Below are 18,388 nucleotides of genomic sequence, written 5' to 3' on the forward strand. Positions count from 1 at the left end.
GAATGTCATGTTCTTACTCTGCTCCTCTCACCAGGTCCCCGAGAGCTTTGATCTCTGTTCTGCTTTTGTCTGTTACTTGGGTCCCAGGTGGCCCTCATAGCTCACATTTGTCTCTCAGCACAGTGAGGGGGTTTCCCCAAGTCTGGAGTCTCATGAAACTTCTCGGTTAGTCACTTAGGGACATCAAGGGCATGTATTTTATTTCTCACCACCAGGAGGACCCCTCAGGCCCTGTTGATAAACCATAAACGTTTATGTTATAGATAATGGAATAAGGTCCACGAGCACTAGACAGTTCATGCCGATTACCATGGAAATATATATTACTCATAGTAGATTACAAAGCACAGTTGAGAAGAGTTTTAAAATGACATCCAGTTTTTCTGAATAGCATACATTTCAAACAGCTACCAAAAAAACCCCCAATGACATCAACCTTTAAATACATGTACTCAATAAATATAATTTATGTGTCCCCTCTTTAAAGTAAGCAAACACAAAACAGGACTCCAATTTTCTGTGTCTCTTTTCTGCAGGAGAGATAGTTATATTTCTAGAGGCCCATAGAAAAAATTTCATGGTTTTAATTTCAATTCTGTATCTCTAATCATGTGTCCAGCTAGCTAATAGTGTTTATCCTAAATTGCTGATTCTAAAACAAGCAGTATCACAGGAGAAAATACAAGGAAACACAATGGTCCTTTGGGGTTTTCTGCCCAAATATATGGGTGATAACATTTTTTTCTCTGTATCCAGTGATATCTTCAGTTCCTAAAGCAAATGGAATTTTCTGTTTTGGATAAATTTACCTTGATAAAGGATGCTTATGTCTTATATAGCTCTTTTGAAATAATCATATATATGGTACAGGACAAAGGATAATAAAAAGTTTCATTTACTCTGTCTTCCCATTGAAGGTGCCTTTAGACACAACAACCAGATACAATGCATGGATATACTGTTGATCCTGATTTTAAGAGTCAAAAAAGTACATTTTTTTAAAAACTGGAAAAAGGTTAACGTAGACTGGGTATTAAAATGATGGCAATGCATTATGGTTAATTTAATTAGGTATATAATGGCATGATGGCTTTGTTTAAAAAATCCAGATTTGGGGGTGAAAGAAAATTAAGGCTGGGTTTCATTTGAAATTGTTCAGCCAAAAGAGAGACAGCAATAGGTAAAGTAAGTGTGGCATAATTGTAATAATTATTGAATCTGGGTGATAGGTCTACAGAAGTTCATTAGACAGCTTTTCTCTTTTTGTGTGTATATACAGATTTTTCATAATTAAAAAAAACGCTTTAGGAAAGTCAATTGTGGATTTTCATCGAGTGTATAAGTTATTCATCCCCAACAAGGTCACATGTAACTTGATCCGTTAGTCTGGCGACTTCGAACACAGAGTCACCAGGCCAAAGTGCTGAGCAGTCATTTTCACCGGACCCCTGGCCATGGCTGTTGCAGCTCTCACCAACCGTCAAGCAAATGCCTGGCCATGGTCAGAAGGGCAATCAGGCGAAAGAATATGGTTAAGTTGGCACAAAAAAACCCAATAGCAGAAGTTGGTTGAACAACCACCAGCCCTCTGAAGTCATCTTGATAGTCACAACTTGAGCGTAAGGACACTGAGGCGCTGAGAAGTTCGATTTCTCACCCTGTTGGTCCACGGTGGAGCTGCAATCCCAGCAGCAGCCTCCTCTTCCAAGCACAGCCTTGACCCTCCCGGAAATAATGAGCAGGTGTTCCACAAACAAGCACTCGGGCAATTATGTGATGTGTATCTACCAACCAGCACATTTTATTGTTCTCATACAAAAGCATGATGACTGACTAGTGATTAATATCTTTAAAATAACATTTTAATTAACAGTTAATTTCTCTAAAACATGAAGAATGGTTTCCCTCAGGATGCAGAACATGACTGAAATACAAATACTAAATTTTTGCTGTTTCTACATCTAAAATGGAACAAAAATATGCATTAAACAGCTAAAAGCATGAATGAAAAATGTTATTCTCTTGTCAAACTGAGTCTCTTTGAATAACAAATGTTTGATGTTCTTGACTACCTGATGACTGGATAATAACTATTCACTTGGATGCAAAAGAGGTTTAATTCAAATAATTGAATTCCAATTTCACTAATATATCTTATTTTAAAATGTTGCTCAGTGTATTCATTTTGAGGTCTTCAATTTGATTCTGTTTTTACCTGAAATCTATTTCTTCTTGAAGAACCGAATTTGACTGGACATTAAAACAGACGGTAGAGGTAGGAGGGTCTCCCCACCCACGGGTCCCTGTTGGACTCCAAAGGCGACAGAGCTGAGGGTGAAAGAGTTTTGTTCTTGCCTCCTGAAACATTTCCTCATAGCCATAAAGAGAGGTCGCCCTTTATTACTTTTAAAAATAATCTCCCCATCCATATTCTTTACGAAAACTGAAAAGGAAGATATTTAAATTCATTTTTGATTAGACATTTTTTCCAGGGTGACAAGTCATTAAGTAGAGGCAAAAAAATGTTCAGTCTGACATTTCTCACAGTCATGGGTTGATTTTGGACTGTGCTGAGCAAATCAGGTCTGCATCTGGCAGTTAGGCAATCATTAAGTGAGCCGTGGGTCAGGACAGAGAGCTTTCTTATCACCACTTTTTCAAGCTCTAAAAATGTGCCATTGCATCTGTAGGATCCTTGGCCTACATTGGTACCCCCAGTTCCCTGGGGAAATTAGCTTGATCACCCAGATGGTTGGGGGAAACCTCACCATGTCTAAACAGTGAAGGAGCGTAGACTGACCTGAAATGGAGTCTGACACAAGCCAGCGTCTCAGCTGGAAATCCTCTGTGGGAGGCTGCCACCTGCATGGCACAGAGGAGGCAGTATCAGACGTTGTGACACTTTCCACTGTCAACAAAACCCAGTTCGAGCTCACTCCCCTGAGCTCTGATGGTCCATTGAGGGCAGAAAATACTCCTGCCACTCCCCAGTATATACTTACCCTCCTCATACAGTGGGGTCTGCTTTATCCATCACCCTCCATCAGCATGCCCAGGCCCTATAACTAGCTTTGCAAGACACCCCCAAAATATTGTGGGCCTAAATAAATGAAGTTGCTTTGAAATACAGGATGCAAACCACGATGATCAAAATTAAACACTCAACTAAATGTCTACAAAATAACATAGTGCAATCAATCAGTTGACTGCAACTTAAGTCACCTCCTTCGTAGTGCACGTAAGTGATATTCAGAGTAAGATGGAGGTGGATTTTGATATGTTTAATGTGAAATGGGAGGAGGATCACAAAAGAGTTCCTGGCCCTATGCAGATAGATGTAAGCTGCCCTCCTCACAGCTGTTTACACTGAATTTCAGGGTGTCTTGTATGTTCCCTAAGCCACCCTCTTCCTCCAGGACAGCGGCCCTATTCGTTATCCTCACCCTGCACTTCTTATTTTTTTCCATCTATCTTCTCCAACTGAGTGCCTTATTCTTTTGTAACCAACTTAAATTTAATAGCATAGAGTCTCTTAAACAATATAATTCCATATGTGATTTTTGTTTGCAAGTAATACTCTACCTGCATCTATGACCCCCCTCAGTATGCCCTTGACCCTTCAAACCCCAACTTCTCGTGGCAACAGGACTAAATAAGGACTTGGCCTTCACTCATTATCCGCCACCAAGGAGCCTCTTTTCCATTTGGCCTCAGGCTGAGATAGCATCTCTCTCCAGAGGCATGTGAAGAAAGATATCGTGTTACTCAGTCTAAGGTCAGGCCACTGGCTCCATGTAACATAGAAACAGGTGCACATGTCATTTCTCCTCAAAGTGAAGACACTGTGGTGAATCCAAGGGCAACAGGTGGGGAAGGCCAAGGAATGGTTTTAATTTTATTCAGGTTTCCTGAGAGATGAGAGAAATGTGCTGAGAAAGCCAATACAATCGTGCATTTTCAGACCCATGCTTAGAAATTGCTACTATCTCTACAATTCATGGAAGAAAGAGACCAAAGTATAAGATTTAGTACTTTGGAGGGTCTGAGGTATTATATAGACTCTATACATACTCAGAAATGGGCTTGGAAATGTTAAGAGTACAAAAGCTAGAAGTAAATATCTTTATTATACTTTCTAGGACATAAAAGAAATGGAAGTTCCCAATATGAAGATGAGCTAGAAGTAAGAGCCAGTAAGAGGAGGCAGTATTGAAAACTGACTAGGTGCCAGGCACTGTGCTAAAGTACATTACCTTGTAGAGAAGGTGGGCACCTTGGTGGTCCCTCTTATAGATGAGGACACGGAAGCTTGGAGTTACTGAAGTCACATAGCATAGTGCTGTTGTGTGTCTAACACCACAGCCTATATGGTCAACCTTGGGAAAAGAGAGAGAAGAAACTGTCTTACCCAGATGTTTTGTGCCTGCCTAGAACAGTTAAACCAAAAGAGAGAAATAGAAGGATCAAGCTTGGCACCTCTCCAAACACCTAGAGAGCCTTGGTCCTTCTGCAAACATGTCTACAGCCCAAGCACACAACAGAATTATCCAGGCATCGGCACACAACCTCCACATTGCCCCAAGGGCAAAGCCATCCTGCCCGACCTGCCTTGGGGCCTGTGCTCCTTCATGAGCCCAGTGTACCAAGCACCAGACTCTTGTGACTCTCTGATTCAAACACTAGTAAGCAAAAGCCACCAAGTTCTCTTACCACCCAGAGCAAGTGTTCACTTTCCCTTCTTCTCCAAAGCAGCTATTTGATCCTCTCTCTGAATTTTGATCTCATTTTTAGCAAAATTATTTGTACCCTTGTTAGATGCCTCTCAACAGAAATATGTTTCTTAAAGGCACATACGACTGTGTCATTCATCTTTGTATGCTTCTCCTTGTTCACTTTTCCTATTTTTTACCTTTTTATTTTACATTTCACTTTTGAGTTACCTATTGGTCCATTCTACTCATCCAATAAATAACTGAGTGCCTACTATGGGCTAAGCACTGTTTTCAGTGCTGGTAAAATAACAGTGAATAAAAAAGCTAAAGTCTTGTTTTCTGTCAATAAATTAGTGCATTTCCCAAAAGGTTAACATATGGGACTAGTTCTGCATTATTAAAAAAATAAAATGAGGATGTATAAACTTGAAAATACTAACAGTCTGACATCAAATTAATCAAAGTTATTCAAATGGCTTTCAAGACTGACTCTCTTCATCCGATTGGTAATGTACCATGAAATTATTTAGATAGTTTAAAACAGTGTAGTAACTAAATGTACGCACTTTCATCTGAACCTCTTTTTTTTTACTTTTTAGGGAACCAACCCACTGTACAGAGGCTCCACCAGCACCTTTAAAAATGTAACCTACAAACACAGAGAAAAACAAAAGGTGGACCTTTTCACAGATGGATAGAACTACTCTATGCATGGAAAAAGTCTGTTTCACTGCTATGAAATGTTAATGCACTATTTCATTTTTCTTGCTTTGTTGCTTCAAAATGAGGTTGGTTTAAGATAATAATAGGTCATTTGGAGATCAGTCATTCTCTTCAGGAAGGTTAGAGACTATGTTGGCAAGTACAAAATGATCAAGAAGAGAAATATGCTTCGCAAAGAGGTGACTTTGGGGATTACTTGAGGTACACTAACTCTGTTGCATTAATGCCCCCAAATAATCAACAAAATGGTTTGTGTGGGCCTGATTTGCATTTGAAAACTGTTTGAAATTACAATCTCATTGGTTGCCAGAACACCTGAAGTCTTTGTCTCAGCAAAGTCATGAGTTCATATGCTCACATTAAAAGCTCACACTTGCCGATTTAGTCCAAACTTCTAGTAAAAATGTCCTTTATTAAAGGATGATTTTTTTTTTTTTAGTTTACGGAAAGTGAGGTTCTGATTTTACTTCAGCTGAAAGAATGCACCTCTTCTAAAGATGTCCCAAATGTAAGAATAAAAATGAAGTGTTAATTTCTATGGCTTTGTCTGAACCTAAAAGTCAGGCACACAAATAAGTATGGCTTGTTTTACAAATGAAGAAGAAGTCATTTATAAAGTAGGAAGTCACCAGTAAAAAATAAAAATAACAAGCCTATCGTGTAGATTATTTTATTACCCCAAAGTATGCTTCTACACTCCTTTCCCTCTTGATTCTGAATTTTCAAATTATAGATTCTCCTACATTTCTCGATCCATTTTACTTAGTTTCACAGTCTAGACCCTATCATTGTCATGCGAAAGTTTTAATTTCCTGTTAAAGAATCACTTGAAGTGGTTAGTTTATTGAAGAAGAGCTCCAATATTATAAAAAGAAACAAAATTTTAAGTGGTTTTAAAGCAAGCACATCAAGAGTACAAAAGTGCCTCATGAGTAATAGGCTCTTTGACCTATATTCTTTTCCCATGTGTATAACCTAACTTGACATTTCGGCAGCATATGGTAAATATGTGTCATATATTAATTTTTAAAAGTAAGATTTTACTTGCAAAATACATGTGGATAATTAGGAATCCATAGACTGAAGAGATAAACTCTGTAGAATAATATTTCTTAAAGTAAATACTACTTTACGAAGCACTTTCTTCTCCTTTGATGCTCATAAGGAAACTAGGGTTCAGAGTGTAAGTTGAAGTGGTCCAGAATCTAGATCATCTAGCTCCAAACCATGTTGTCTTCCTTTGTTAGTAAAATGATACAAAGATTTTGTGAGTTAAGCAGTAACTATCATTTGCTTGACTGAATACATAGCACTTAGACTACTGGAATACAGGCAAAATCTTGTACTTGTGTGCCATGATTATTACCTTTGAGTAAACTGTAGTGTAATGACTTTTACTAGGTGAGGCGTTGCCTCTGTGATAGAGGCTTCACGTTTATCCACTGCATCGGCACAGAGTAATCAATGATAAGTTTCGTCAGTCTTCTAGACCTTAGTCACTTGCAGACGCTTTTTTTCTGGTTTCTCAGTAACTCAGGTAAATCAAACACTTGTGGAGGACACAGCTATATTAAAAGAATTACTAAGCAATCACCTTGGAAACCTGAGGGGCTGACATACCCTCTACTTCCTTATTGAAGCCCAAGTTCTGGGGAAAAGCAAGAGCAACAAAGAAGTTGCAATTCTGATGACACAACAGTAGTATTCGCCTTGACATGTGACATTGTGTATTATTACTGGAATAGGATCTTAGAAAATATAAGTTTTCCTCTTGTGTAAATATAGAGAAGAATTTGCTATTTGTCTAAATATGGTTTTGACCTAAGGCTGGACCTTGAAAAGGCCAAAACATTAACAGTAGTACTTCTGTTCACTGAAGAGTTATGTTACATGAAGATAAAATGGGTTTTGTAAGTTGTCTTATTGTATTTTGTGTTGACATAAATAAACATGGTAATTTAAGCAATGAGCCTTAGATGGGTGATAATTTCTTTTATTTTCTTGATACAAAACCCTCTTCTTGGATTTCTGGGTCCCTGTGTGACCTTCTCTGACCTCCTCGCTGCTCTCAGTCTGGGGCCAAGGAGAAGAGCAGAAAGAGGCAGCCCCAGAATGCAAGAGACAGCAGAAAATGAGCTGTAATTTGCTATACGGTTATCATACTCATGCTACAAAGCCTTTTAAAACAGACCTGGACATTACCCCATATTTTGTGAAAACAGTGTTTTGGGTTGAATTGTGGTTCCCACCCTGAAATTCATGTACTGAAGCCCTAACCCCCAGCACCTCAGGATGTGGCTACATTTGGAGATAAGGTGTTTAAAGAGGTAATTAAGTTAAAATGAGGTCATTAGATTGGGCCCTAATCCATTATGATTGGTACCCGTATAGGAAGAGATTAGAACACAAACATGCGGAGAGGGAAGACCATGTAGAGACATAGTGAGAAGACAGCCAATGACAAGCCAAGGAAAGAGGCCTCAGCAGAAGCCAACCCTGCCAATACCTTGATCTGGGATTTCCGGTGTCTGGAATTGTAAGAAACTAAATTTATGTTGTTTAAGCCACACAGTCTGTGGCACTCTGCATAGCAGCCCCAGGGGTTGGGTGGCCACAGCAAGTTCCGTGCCCAAGTCCAGAGTGGTGGATGGATCTGGGTTATAAACACAAATTTCAGCCCTGGCTGGTGTGGCTCAGTGGACTGAGCGCTGACCTACAAACCAAAATGTTGCTGGTTTGATTCCAGTCAGGGCACACACCTGGGTTGCATGCCAGGTCCCTGGTTTCGGGGCAGGGCACGGGGGAGGCAACCAATAGATGTTTCTCTGCAGACTGGAAGGTTGCCACTCTGGTGCCCAGTCAGGGTCTGTGCCTGGGTTATTCCAGGGTGGACGCCATAGGAGAAGCAACCGACAGATGTTTCCTTCCCTCTCTTTCTCTTCTCCCTCCCTTCTTCTCTCTCTAAAAATAAATAAAATCTAAAAAGAAAGACTTTAGGGTACCAACTGTGTGTGGGTGTTACTGAGAATGAGATCTATGGGGTAGGGGTGGTCGACTATTCGTTCAAATGTTCTCCTTCGTGCCTGCACCCTGAGGCCTTCAATACAAGAGTGAGAAGGCCAATCTCCATGGGGGTTTCATCTGAGAGTCCGTGTCGTGGGTTTAACTTGGTCTGGATTCCCTTTTAAGATTCTTCAACACCAAAAATAATTGTTCCCTGAAATACTCCTGTGAAACCACCCAAACGCCAGATTCCAAATCCTCCCAAAGCAACTCAGAGTTCTCCAATTTGCTCTCTCCTCACCTCTCCACACCCATTCCTTCTAATACTTCTTCAAGGGACATGGTACTTGAGAAGCAATCTCACCAATAATACTTTTTTAACTGTAAGAGAAAGCTGACCTCCCAAAAGAGAAAATTTGTTTAAATGTTCATGATTCATTATGGTTTTATATCCTCCTCATCTTATGGAAATATAAATGGGAAAAAATCCTTATTCAAACGGAATGAGAAACAGAGATTGAATAAAATATAATTAATAAAATTTTCACTTCTGTTAAATTTTGTTATAGTGCAACAGACTCAAGTCCACACAGCTAAAAAGCAAAAACAAAAACAAACAAACAAAAATAAACAGACAAAAAAAACCCTTAACTGTCCAATAGCTCTTTTAAAGAGGTCAGGATATTGGAGTTTGCACTTCAGGCTGGTGCTCTAGCACTAGACGCCTGTGGTTCTGGGTGAGGCCTCTGCACCCGGGAGGGTGGGCACGCAACTAGGGCCAAAACACTAATTCTTTGGGCTTTGGACCCTGGGGTCTTAAATGCCGCTTGTCTGTGCTTTGGAGACATCTAAAAGTGAATCACTGTAGGCTGAGCAAAGGTAGAACATGTGATCTGTTCTCTCCCACTTGGCTGCACAACCAACAAAGAGAGAGCAGCATGGGCACCCCAGAGCTTTTCATCACATAAGCTTGTCCTGGTGCCAGGTTCTAGGAGAAACTGGGTACTGGAAAACAGAGACTCTGCCCACACACATCACCTAGTGTCATTAACAACTTCAAGACTTTGAAGTTGGTTCAAAGTTGGAGCTAGTGGTTCTAGCTCCATTTGACATTTTAATTTGATCTTTGTAATTCCTAGGTATATGTTACTGCTCGAATAATATTCGCTCTTTCAGCCAGCAGTGTATTTATATTCATGGTCTTTGCATAGCAGCCAATCCTGTTCCAAGTCAACATCTAAAGATAGTGCAACACACCCTGGTTGGTGTCACTCAGTGGACTGTACAACAGTCTGAACCAAAAGGTCACCACTTTGATTCTCAGTCAGGGCACATGCCTGGGTTGTAGCCCAGTCCCCAGTTGAGGGCTATGGGTGAGTGAGAGAAGCAGCCAGTTAATATTTTTCTTCCTTTTCCCCTCCCTTCTCCTCTGTCTAAAAATAAACACATAAATTCTTTTTTAAAATGATAATCTTTTAAAAAATATTTTATGATTTTTAAATATTAAAAAAATAAAGATAGTATATCATGATACTTCAGTGTTTGTCAATAACTTACTGGGTCAATAGTCACTATATTCATTTTTTTCATCTCTTTGGCTTTGTTATATTTAGTACAGTTATGTGTGAGCACCCACATGCACACACCCATATTTCTTGCTTTAACATGTATATTACTAGATTTATTTCCATCTATTGCTTGTTAATTATTCATATCTATTACTATGAAATAAATGTATCTTTCCATATACATGTAATTATTTTACTGGCATTAAATAGCTTACATTGCTAGTAAAAATAGGTAATACCTATTGTTCTGAGTACTTTATATAATCTAACTCATTTAGAGCTCACAACCATCCAATGGGATGGCATTATTATCTCTTATTTTACAGATGAGAAAACTAAGGCACAGAAGTGTTAAGTAACTTGCCCTAATCACACATCTTGCATCATTTGAAGCCAGGATTTGAACCCAAGCAAGCTGGATCTAAAATCCATAGTTCCCAACCATTATCCCACACTGTCTCATAAACCCTAAAGACATAACAATGATAAAACCCACCATTTGCTGAGTATCCACAATGAGCCTCTCTCCTTCTAAAGCCCTCAGTCTTAACCACCGTGCTGTATTGAATGTCCCTGACTGGGTTGACCTTCTTCTACTCTGCTCTTTCCTCTGTATGCAAAGGAAGGTGGTACTACTCACCTCTGGTAGGACATGTCTAGAAGTTGCTTTCCTGGATGTAGTAATGGATTAACACTGAGCTAGGAAGGCTTAACCACAGTGTTACTGACATCTAGTAACATCTGGTTATGATGAGATCTATAAAATAAAAATAAAGCTATAAAATAAAGGCTCTTCCAGAGCACTGGACTCTAACCAACTAAGTTAGTCAGCCCGAGCATCAGCATGGGGCATGGGTGGCTTTATAAATTCTGGATATTAATCCCTTATCAACAAATATGTTCTCCCATTTTGTGTGTTGTCTTTTTATTTTCTTGATGATTTTCTTTGCTGTACAAAAATGTTTTTGTTTGATGTATTCTCATTAGTTTATCTTTTTCTTTTGTTTCTCTTGCCTGGGGAGATACATCCAATAAAAATTTGCTATGACCAATGTCCAAGATTTTCCTCCCTATGTTTTCTTCTAGGATTTTTATGGCTTCTGGTGTAACTTTTAAGTTTTGGATCTATTTTGTTTTTATTTTTGTGTAGCATAAGAAGGTGGTGCATATCTGTGCATATCTGCCCATATCTGTCCATTTCCCCACACTATTTATTGAATAAACTATCTTTAGCCCATTGTGTGTGCCTGTTTTCTCTGTCAAATATTAATTGATTATAAAGGTGTGGATTTATTTCTGGGCTCTCTATTCTGTTCCACTGATCCATATGTCTGCTTTTATGCCAGTACCATGCTGTTTTGACTACTATGACCTTGGAGTAGAGTTTGATTTTAGGTAGTGTGAGTCCTCCAACTTTGTTCTTCTTTCTCAGTATCATTTTGTGGTTCCATGTAAATTTTTGAAATATTTGTTATAGTTCTGTGAAATATATAATTGGAATACTGATAGAAATTGTATTGAATCTATAGATTGCTTTGGGTAGCATGGACATTTAATGCTGTTAATTCTTCCAATCCATGAACACGGTATGAACTTCCATATATTTGTATCTTCTTCAATTTCCTTCTTTAGTGTCTTATAATTTTCTGATTTATACAGGTCTTTTACATCCTTGGTTAGGTTTATTTCTAGGTATTTTATTCTTTTTGAAGAAATTGTGAATAAGATTATTTTCTTAATTTCACTTTCTGTTAGCTTGTTATTGGTATATAAAATGCCACTGATTTCTAGATATTAATTTTGTATACTGCTACTTTGATGAATTGATTTATCAGTTTTCATAGTTTCTTGGTGAAATCTTTGGGGTTCCCTATACGCACTATCAATGTATACTATACAAATATATATATTGATATATACTATACACCAGGTGTATATATACTGTATAGTATATAGTATATGTATATATATACACACTATACAGTATACTATACTATACACAGTGTCAATGTATACAGATGGCTATCTGCAAATAAAGACAGTTTTACATCTTTCTTTCCAATTTGGATGCCTTTTATTTCTTCTTGTCTGATTGCTGTGGCTAGGACTTTCAGCACTATGTTGAATAAAAGAGATTATAGTGGACATCCCTGTCTTGTTCTTGATCTTAAGGGAAGACTTGTAATGTTTGCCTGTTGAGTATAATGCTGGCAGTGCATTTGTCATACATGGCCTTTATTATGTTTATATATGCTCCCTCTATTTCCACTTGGCTGAGAGTTGGTCATAAATGGGTGCTGGATTTTATCAAAATCTTTTTCTGCATCCATTGATATTACCAAGCGGTTTTTATCCTTCATTTTGTTTATGTGGTGAATCACATTATTTACTTGTGAATGTTGTACCAACCTTGCATTCCCAGAATAAATCCCACTTAATCATGATAGTGATCTTTTAGATGCATCAGTGTATTTGGTTTGCTAATATTTTCTTGAGGATTTTTGCATCTATGTTCATCAGGGATATTGGCCAATAATTTTCTTTCTTTGCAGTGTCTTCACTGGTTTTGAAATTAAAATAATGCTGGGAGCTTTCTATTCTCTTAAAATTTAAGAGGCTCCCAGCATTTCATCCTCTTAAATTTTATGAAATAGTNTTCCACTTGGCTGAGAGTTGGTCATAAATGGGTGCTGGATTTTATCAAAATCTTTTTCTGCATCCATTGATATTACCAAGTGGTTTTTATCCTTCATTTTGTTTATGTGGTGAATCACATTTATTTACTTGTGAATGTTGTACCAACCTTGCATTTCCAGAATAAATCCCACTTAATCATGATATGTGATCTTTTAGATGCATCAGTGTATTTGGTTTGCTAATATTTTCTTGAGGATTTTTGCATCTGTGTTCATCAGGGATATTGGCCAATAATTTTCTTTCTTTGCAGTGTCTTCACTGGTTTTGAAATTAAAATAATGCTGGGAGCTTTCTATTCTCTTAAAATTTAAGAGGCTCCCAGCATTTCATCCTCTTAAATTTTATGAAATAGTTTTAGAAGAGAGGTGTTAGTTCTTCTCAGAATGTTTGGTAAAATTCACCTGTGAAGCCATCTGGTCCAGAACTTTTATTGGTTGGGAGTTTTTTAATTACTGCTTCATTTTCACTAGGTGTAATCTGTCTATTCAGATTCTCTGATTCCTCCTGATTTTGTTTGGAAGACTGTATGTTTCTAGGAATTTATTTATTTCATCCAGGTTGTCCAATTTGTTGGCATGCAAGTATTCATAATATTTTCTTACAATCTTTTGTATTTCTTTGGTGTCAGTTTTATTTCTCCCCATTCATTTCTGATTTTATTTATTTGGGTCCTTTCCCTTTTTCCTTGATCAGTATGGTTAAAGCTTTGCCAATCTTGTTTATCTTTTCAAAGAACAAGCTCTTGGATTCATTGATCTTTTGTATCATTTTTTAGGCTCTTTTCTGTTTATTTCTGCTCTGGTCTTCATTATTTCTTTCCTTCTACTTAGTTTGGGTTTTGTTTTGTTGTTCTTTTTCAAGTTCATTTAAGTGTGAAGCTAGATCATTCATTTGAGTTTTTCTTGTTTTTTGAGATAGGCCTGTAATGCTATGAATTTCCCTTAGTATTGCTTTTCCAGTGTTCCACACATTTGGGATTGTGGCCTCACTTTTGTTTCTTTCAAGGTATCTGTTAATATCTTCCTTGATCTCATTGGTAACCCATTTATTATTTAATAACATGCTATTTAGCTTCCATGTCTTTGTGTGTTTTTCAGTGGTTTTCTTGTGATTGAATTCTAGTTTCATAGCACTGTGGTCAGAGAAGATGCTTGATATGATTTTAATCTTCTTAAATTTACTGAGACTTGTTTTGTGTACTAACATGTGGTCTATCCTAGAAAACGCTCCATGTGCATTTGAAAAGTATGTATATTCTGCTGCTCCGGAGTGAAATGCCCTGAAGATATTGATTAAATCCATTTGATCTAGTGTTTCATTTAAGGCTGCTGTGTCCTTGTTGATTTTCTGCCTGAAAGAGCTATCCATTGAAGTCAACAGGGTGTTAAAATCCCCAACTATGACTGTGTTGCTGACAACTTCTCCCTTTATATAGATCAAGATTTGCTTTACATATTTAGGTGCTCCTTTTTGGGTGCATAAATGTTTACTAGGGTTATATCCACTTGTTATATTGTACCCTTTGTCATTATGTAGTGTCCTTCTTTGTCTCTTACTCTAGCCTTGGTTTTAAAGTCTATTTTGTTAGGTATAAGTACTGCTGCTCCAGCTTTTTTTTCTTTCCCATTTGTATGATATATCTTTTTCCAACCCTTTATTTTAGTCTGTGTGTATCTTTTGATCTGAGATACACCTCTTGGAGGCAGCATATATGTAGGTCTTATTTTCTTATCCATTAAACTACCCTCTGTTTTTGGTTGGAGCATTTAAGCCATTTACATTTAAGGCAATTATTGATAGATACCTGTGTAGTGCCATTTCTGTCTCCTCCTCCTCCTCCTTCTTCTTCAAACCAGTCCTTTAATATTTGTTGCAGTACTGGTTTGGTGTTAACAAACACCTTTAGCTTTTTTTTTTTTTTTGGTCTGGGAAGCTTCTTATTTCTCCTTCAATTTTAAATGATAGCCTTGCTGGTCTGAAATGTTTCTGCTGAGTAATCAGATGACAGTCTAATTATTGCTCCCTTGTGCCTTGTAGGATTCTCTCCTTGTCTTTAAGCATTGTCATTCTAATTATGATGTGTGTCTGTATAGACTTTTTGGGTCCAACTTGTTTGGTACTCTCTGAGCTTCCTGGACTTGTGCAACTTTTTCTTTGACCAGATTAGGGAACTTTTTAAGGGGCCAGTAGGGAAGGTACCTGTCAGGGCTGCAGGTTGAACAGAAGCCTGAAAACAGGAACAGATTAAGTGACAAGAGACTCAGGTATGACCTGAGGGCAGGTGCTCAGCTCAAGCAGTGGAATGTGAAGCGGCCTTCTGGGCCTGGGCTGTGATGCTGGGAAGGCAGCTGCCTCGACAGGGCACCAACAAATTGCCAAAGGGCATGTGAGGTGCTTCATGAGGATTCCCAGAAACTAGAGGTGAGTGTAAACCTCAGAAGGGGTTTCGTAGTCTTCCAGGTATCATGGTAAGAAATATAGATGACAAAATACAGCTCTAAATTTTGTAGACTTTATTCATACCCATGGGGCACTGACACTTAGAAAGGTTTGGGACTCAAAGGATAAATGTTTGATATGGATATAGACAAAGTAAAAACAATTTAAAGCAACGTTTCCTAAATTAACATTTGTGGCCCTGTAGAGGTCATTGCTCAGTTATGAGAATAATTTCACAAAACTATATCTAACTCAGTCATTTTCCTAGCTAGTCCTCCCAGAGGGACGGCCCATAAAACAAATCACAAGCTTTTCTGAGAAACAGGGAGGTAGTGGGGACATTGAGGACAAGGAGTGGAGGAATAATGTAGGTCATGAGGACCTACAGGCAAAATGAAGGTTACTGATGGAAATATCAAGACAACACTTGTTTGTGACAAATACCAAACACAAGTGATAGATTTCAGATATTATGTTTTTAAGAAACTTGAGCTAACAAGCCTAAACCAGTTCAGATTTGTGATTAGCCTTTCTAGGAAAGAATTACTGTTAGTAACAAACAGAAAATTTCCTGAATAAAAAGTGCAAGTCAAAACAGAAAGATCTACTAAAGAGATGCACAGATTTTCCCTGGTTCACAGGAGTGAGTTATGCAACCCCCTCAGGGAATGCAATTGAAGGCTAAGGACTGAGAGAAATCCAGAAGACAGAGCATCTCACATACTGGAGGGAGTGGAATGGTACAGAAAGTACTGCTGTCCTACCCGCCTGGGTTAGTTTAAGCACAACCCACAGAGGGGGAGTGTGCCATCCACATGACCAGGAAATTAAGTTACTCTAGAAATGAAACTAGTAAAAATCAGCATGACTGGAGATGACTAACCCCTTGTAGAAGTACACTTCCCAACCAAGAGACCGTCTTGGAATAATGGTTCAGGAAGATTTGGATATCCAAAAATAGAAGTAAGGCACCTAGAATGGGACTGGAATGTGGCTTCTGTAAGAAAACCACAAGACAAGATGGCAGCACAGGTAAACACAGCTCACCTCCTCACACAACCACATCAAAACTACAACTGAAATAGAGAACAACCACCACTCAGAACCATCAGAAATTGAGTTGAATGGATGTTTGATAACCATGGAATTAAAGAAACCACATCCATCTAGATGGGTAGGAGGGGCAGAGATGCAGAACAGCCTAGTCCCACATCCAGGAGTGGTGGAAAAAAATTCAAGAGCAATATCTCAGGAGCAAGGAGTCCTAGCCCCATACGAGGCCCCCAAGCCCAGGGTCCCAGCGCCAGGAAGAAAAGCTTCCATAACTTCTGTCTGCAAAAACCAGCAGGGATTGAGTTGGTAGAAGAAACTTCTGGAGTCCCAGTCAGTTCCTCATAAAGAACCCACACACAGACTTACTCAGACTCACTCCCTCTGAGCTCCAGCACTAGGGTAGCAGCTTGAAAAGCACAAGTGGCATACAGGGAGAAACCGAAGTGTCTGGCATCAGAGTCAGAGCTGGCAGAGAGCTTTCTCCCAGACAGAAAGGTGGGCAGAGGCCACTGTCCATTTTCTGAACTCTCCCCACATAAAGCCACAGAGCCAGCAGGTTTCTGCCATATCTGAGAGTCCATCAACCTGGCTAACACCATTGGCCTTGCTATGGAAATCCCCAGAGACTCCATCCCACCCAAATTATGGGACCACCCAAGCTGCTTTTCCATATGAATGGCGGTGTTGGCTTATGGTTTATAACTTCCTACATCCTTTCAAACAAGCTAGAGCTAGCCTCAGTGAGTCTTCAGCCCCTTATAACTCTTGCTAAGGGGCCCCAGGCCCAGTACTAGCAGCAACCAGCCTAGAATCACAGCTTGGCTTCACCTGGGACTCTCCATGCCCAGCACAAGTAGCAGCAGTCTCAGATTTCTTTATAGCTCAGGCAGGGTAGCCCCAGGAGAAACATAGGTGGGAGCTAACATTGGCCTGCAAAACCTGGGAACTCCCAGAGCCTGTGTATTGGGGACCACTTTGTGTGGCTTCAGAGACTATAGCCCCAAGACAGCAAGCTCTGAAAGGGACTAGTGAGTCTCCCTGGAGAACCAGGTCATAACGCAGGTGGCAAGCATGACTCAATTCTAACAAGGAGGGTCCTGTGGGAATCAAGCCTGAAATGTACATTTTTATCCTCTGAAACCAGCTCTGCTCAGTGATAAACCCTGTTTGTATAACCCAGATGTTTGAGTTCAAGGCATAAGAAGCAAAACTCCCTACTTTATGATATACACCTTTATAGCCATCTAGCACCTGCATGTCTCACAGACCCCAACCAGAAAATATTTCTGTGTTTCTTTAATTGTTTCTTTAATTGTGTTTCTATCTGTAGGTAGTGTTAGTTTTTTATGACTATAGCCTGTTGGACATTGATTGATAAGCTTTGCCCAGGTACTATATTCCCCTGCACTTCCCAACCCTAATAAAAGCTATGTCAGAGAAGAGCTGGGGGCATTCGCCACTAGAGGGAATTGCCACCTCTTTCCCCACAAGAGCAACAAGATTGCATCTGGAATGACTCTTTATATCCATCTGCAACAGCCCTGGGGGACCTTACTGACTGAAGTTCCCCTCACCTGCATACGCAGTGGACAGCTTTAGACCATATTGGAGCACGACTATACTGCCCCTGCACAGCGGATGCTCCATGGAAGGCGGAGCTTGGTGGTCAGTGGTCAGAGCCAGTTGTTGCAGCTGACTGGCCTAGGTAAATTCCTCCTAATTGACCTGCCAAGAGCAACCAAATTTCAACTATAACAGGAAGGTAAACTGAACACAAAGGGCACACTTCAAGTACCGCAGCTTGGATGATAGGGGAGGCTGTGCCACGGGACCCTGGAGGACACCTACTACATTAGGACACACTACCAAGATATGGAGGCATAGCAGCTCTACCCAATACACAGAAACAAACACAGGGAAGCTGACAAAGTGAGGAGACAAAGAAATGTGGACCAAATGAAAGAATGGATCAAAATTCCAGAATAAGAACTAATAAAATGGAGATAAGCAATCTATCAGATGCAGAGCTCAAAACACTGGTTATAAGGATGCTCAAGGAACTTAGTGGCGACCTCAGCAGCATAAAAAAGGTCTAGTCAGAAATGAAGGATACACTAATTGAAATTAAGGACAGTTTACAAGAAAATAATAGTGGAGTGAATGAAGGTGAGGATCAAATTAATGAGTTGGAAC

General features: G+C 39.2%; 1 protein-coding gene across 3 annotated transcripts in view; it reads left to right on the forward strand.

The window, feature by feature from the left end:
- ITGB6 (integrin subunit beta 6) overlaps positions 1–7,404 on the forward strand; it is a 154,484-nt gene extending 147,080 nt beyond the window's left edge. For all 3 annotated transcript variants that reach the window (XM_037044604.1, XM_037044605.1, XM_037044606.1), the window contains one exon: positions 5,312–7,404. In XM_037044604.1, coding sequence (XP_036900499.1) covers positions 5,312–5,410 — 99 coding nt within the window. In that variant the 3' untranslated portion in view covers positions 5,411–7,404. The remainder of the gene's footprint in view (positions 1–5,311) is intronic.
- The last annotated feature ends 10,984 nt before the right edge of the window (positions 7,405–18,388 follow it).

Source organism: Sturnira hondurensis, unplaced genomic scaffold, assembly GCF_014824575.4.
Source record: "Sturnira hondurensis isolate 20B ecotype Veracruz unplaced genomic scaffold, ASM1482457v3 Scaffold0004136, whole genome shotgun sequence".
Classification (NCBI taxonomy): Eukaryota; Metazoa; Chordata; class Mammalia; order Chiroptera; family Phyllostomidae; genus Sturnira; species Sturnira hondurensis.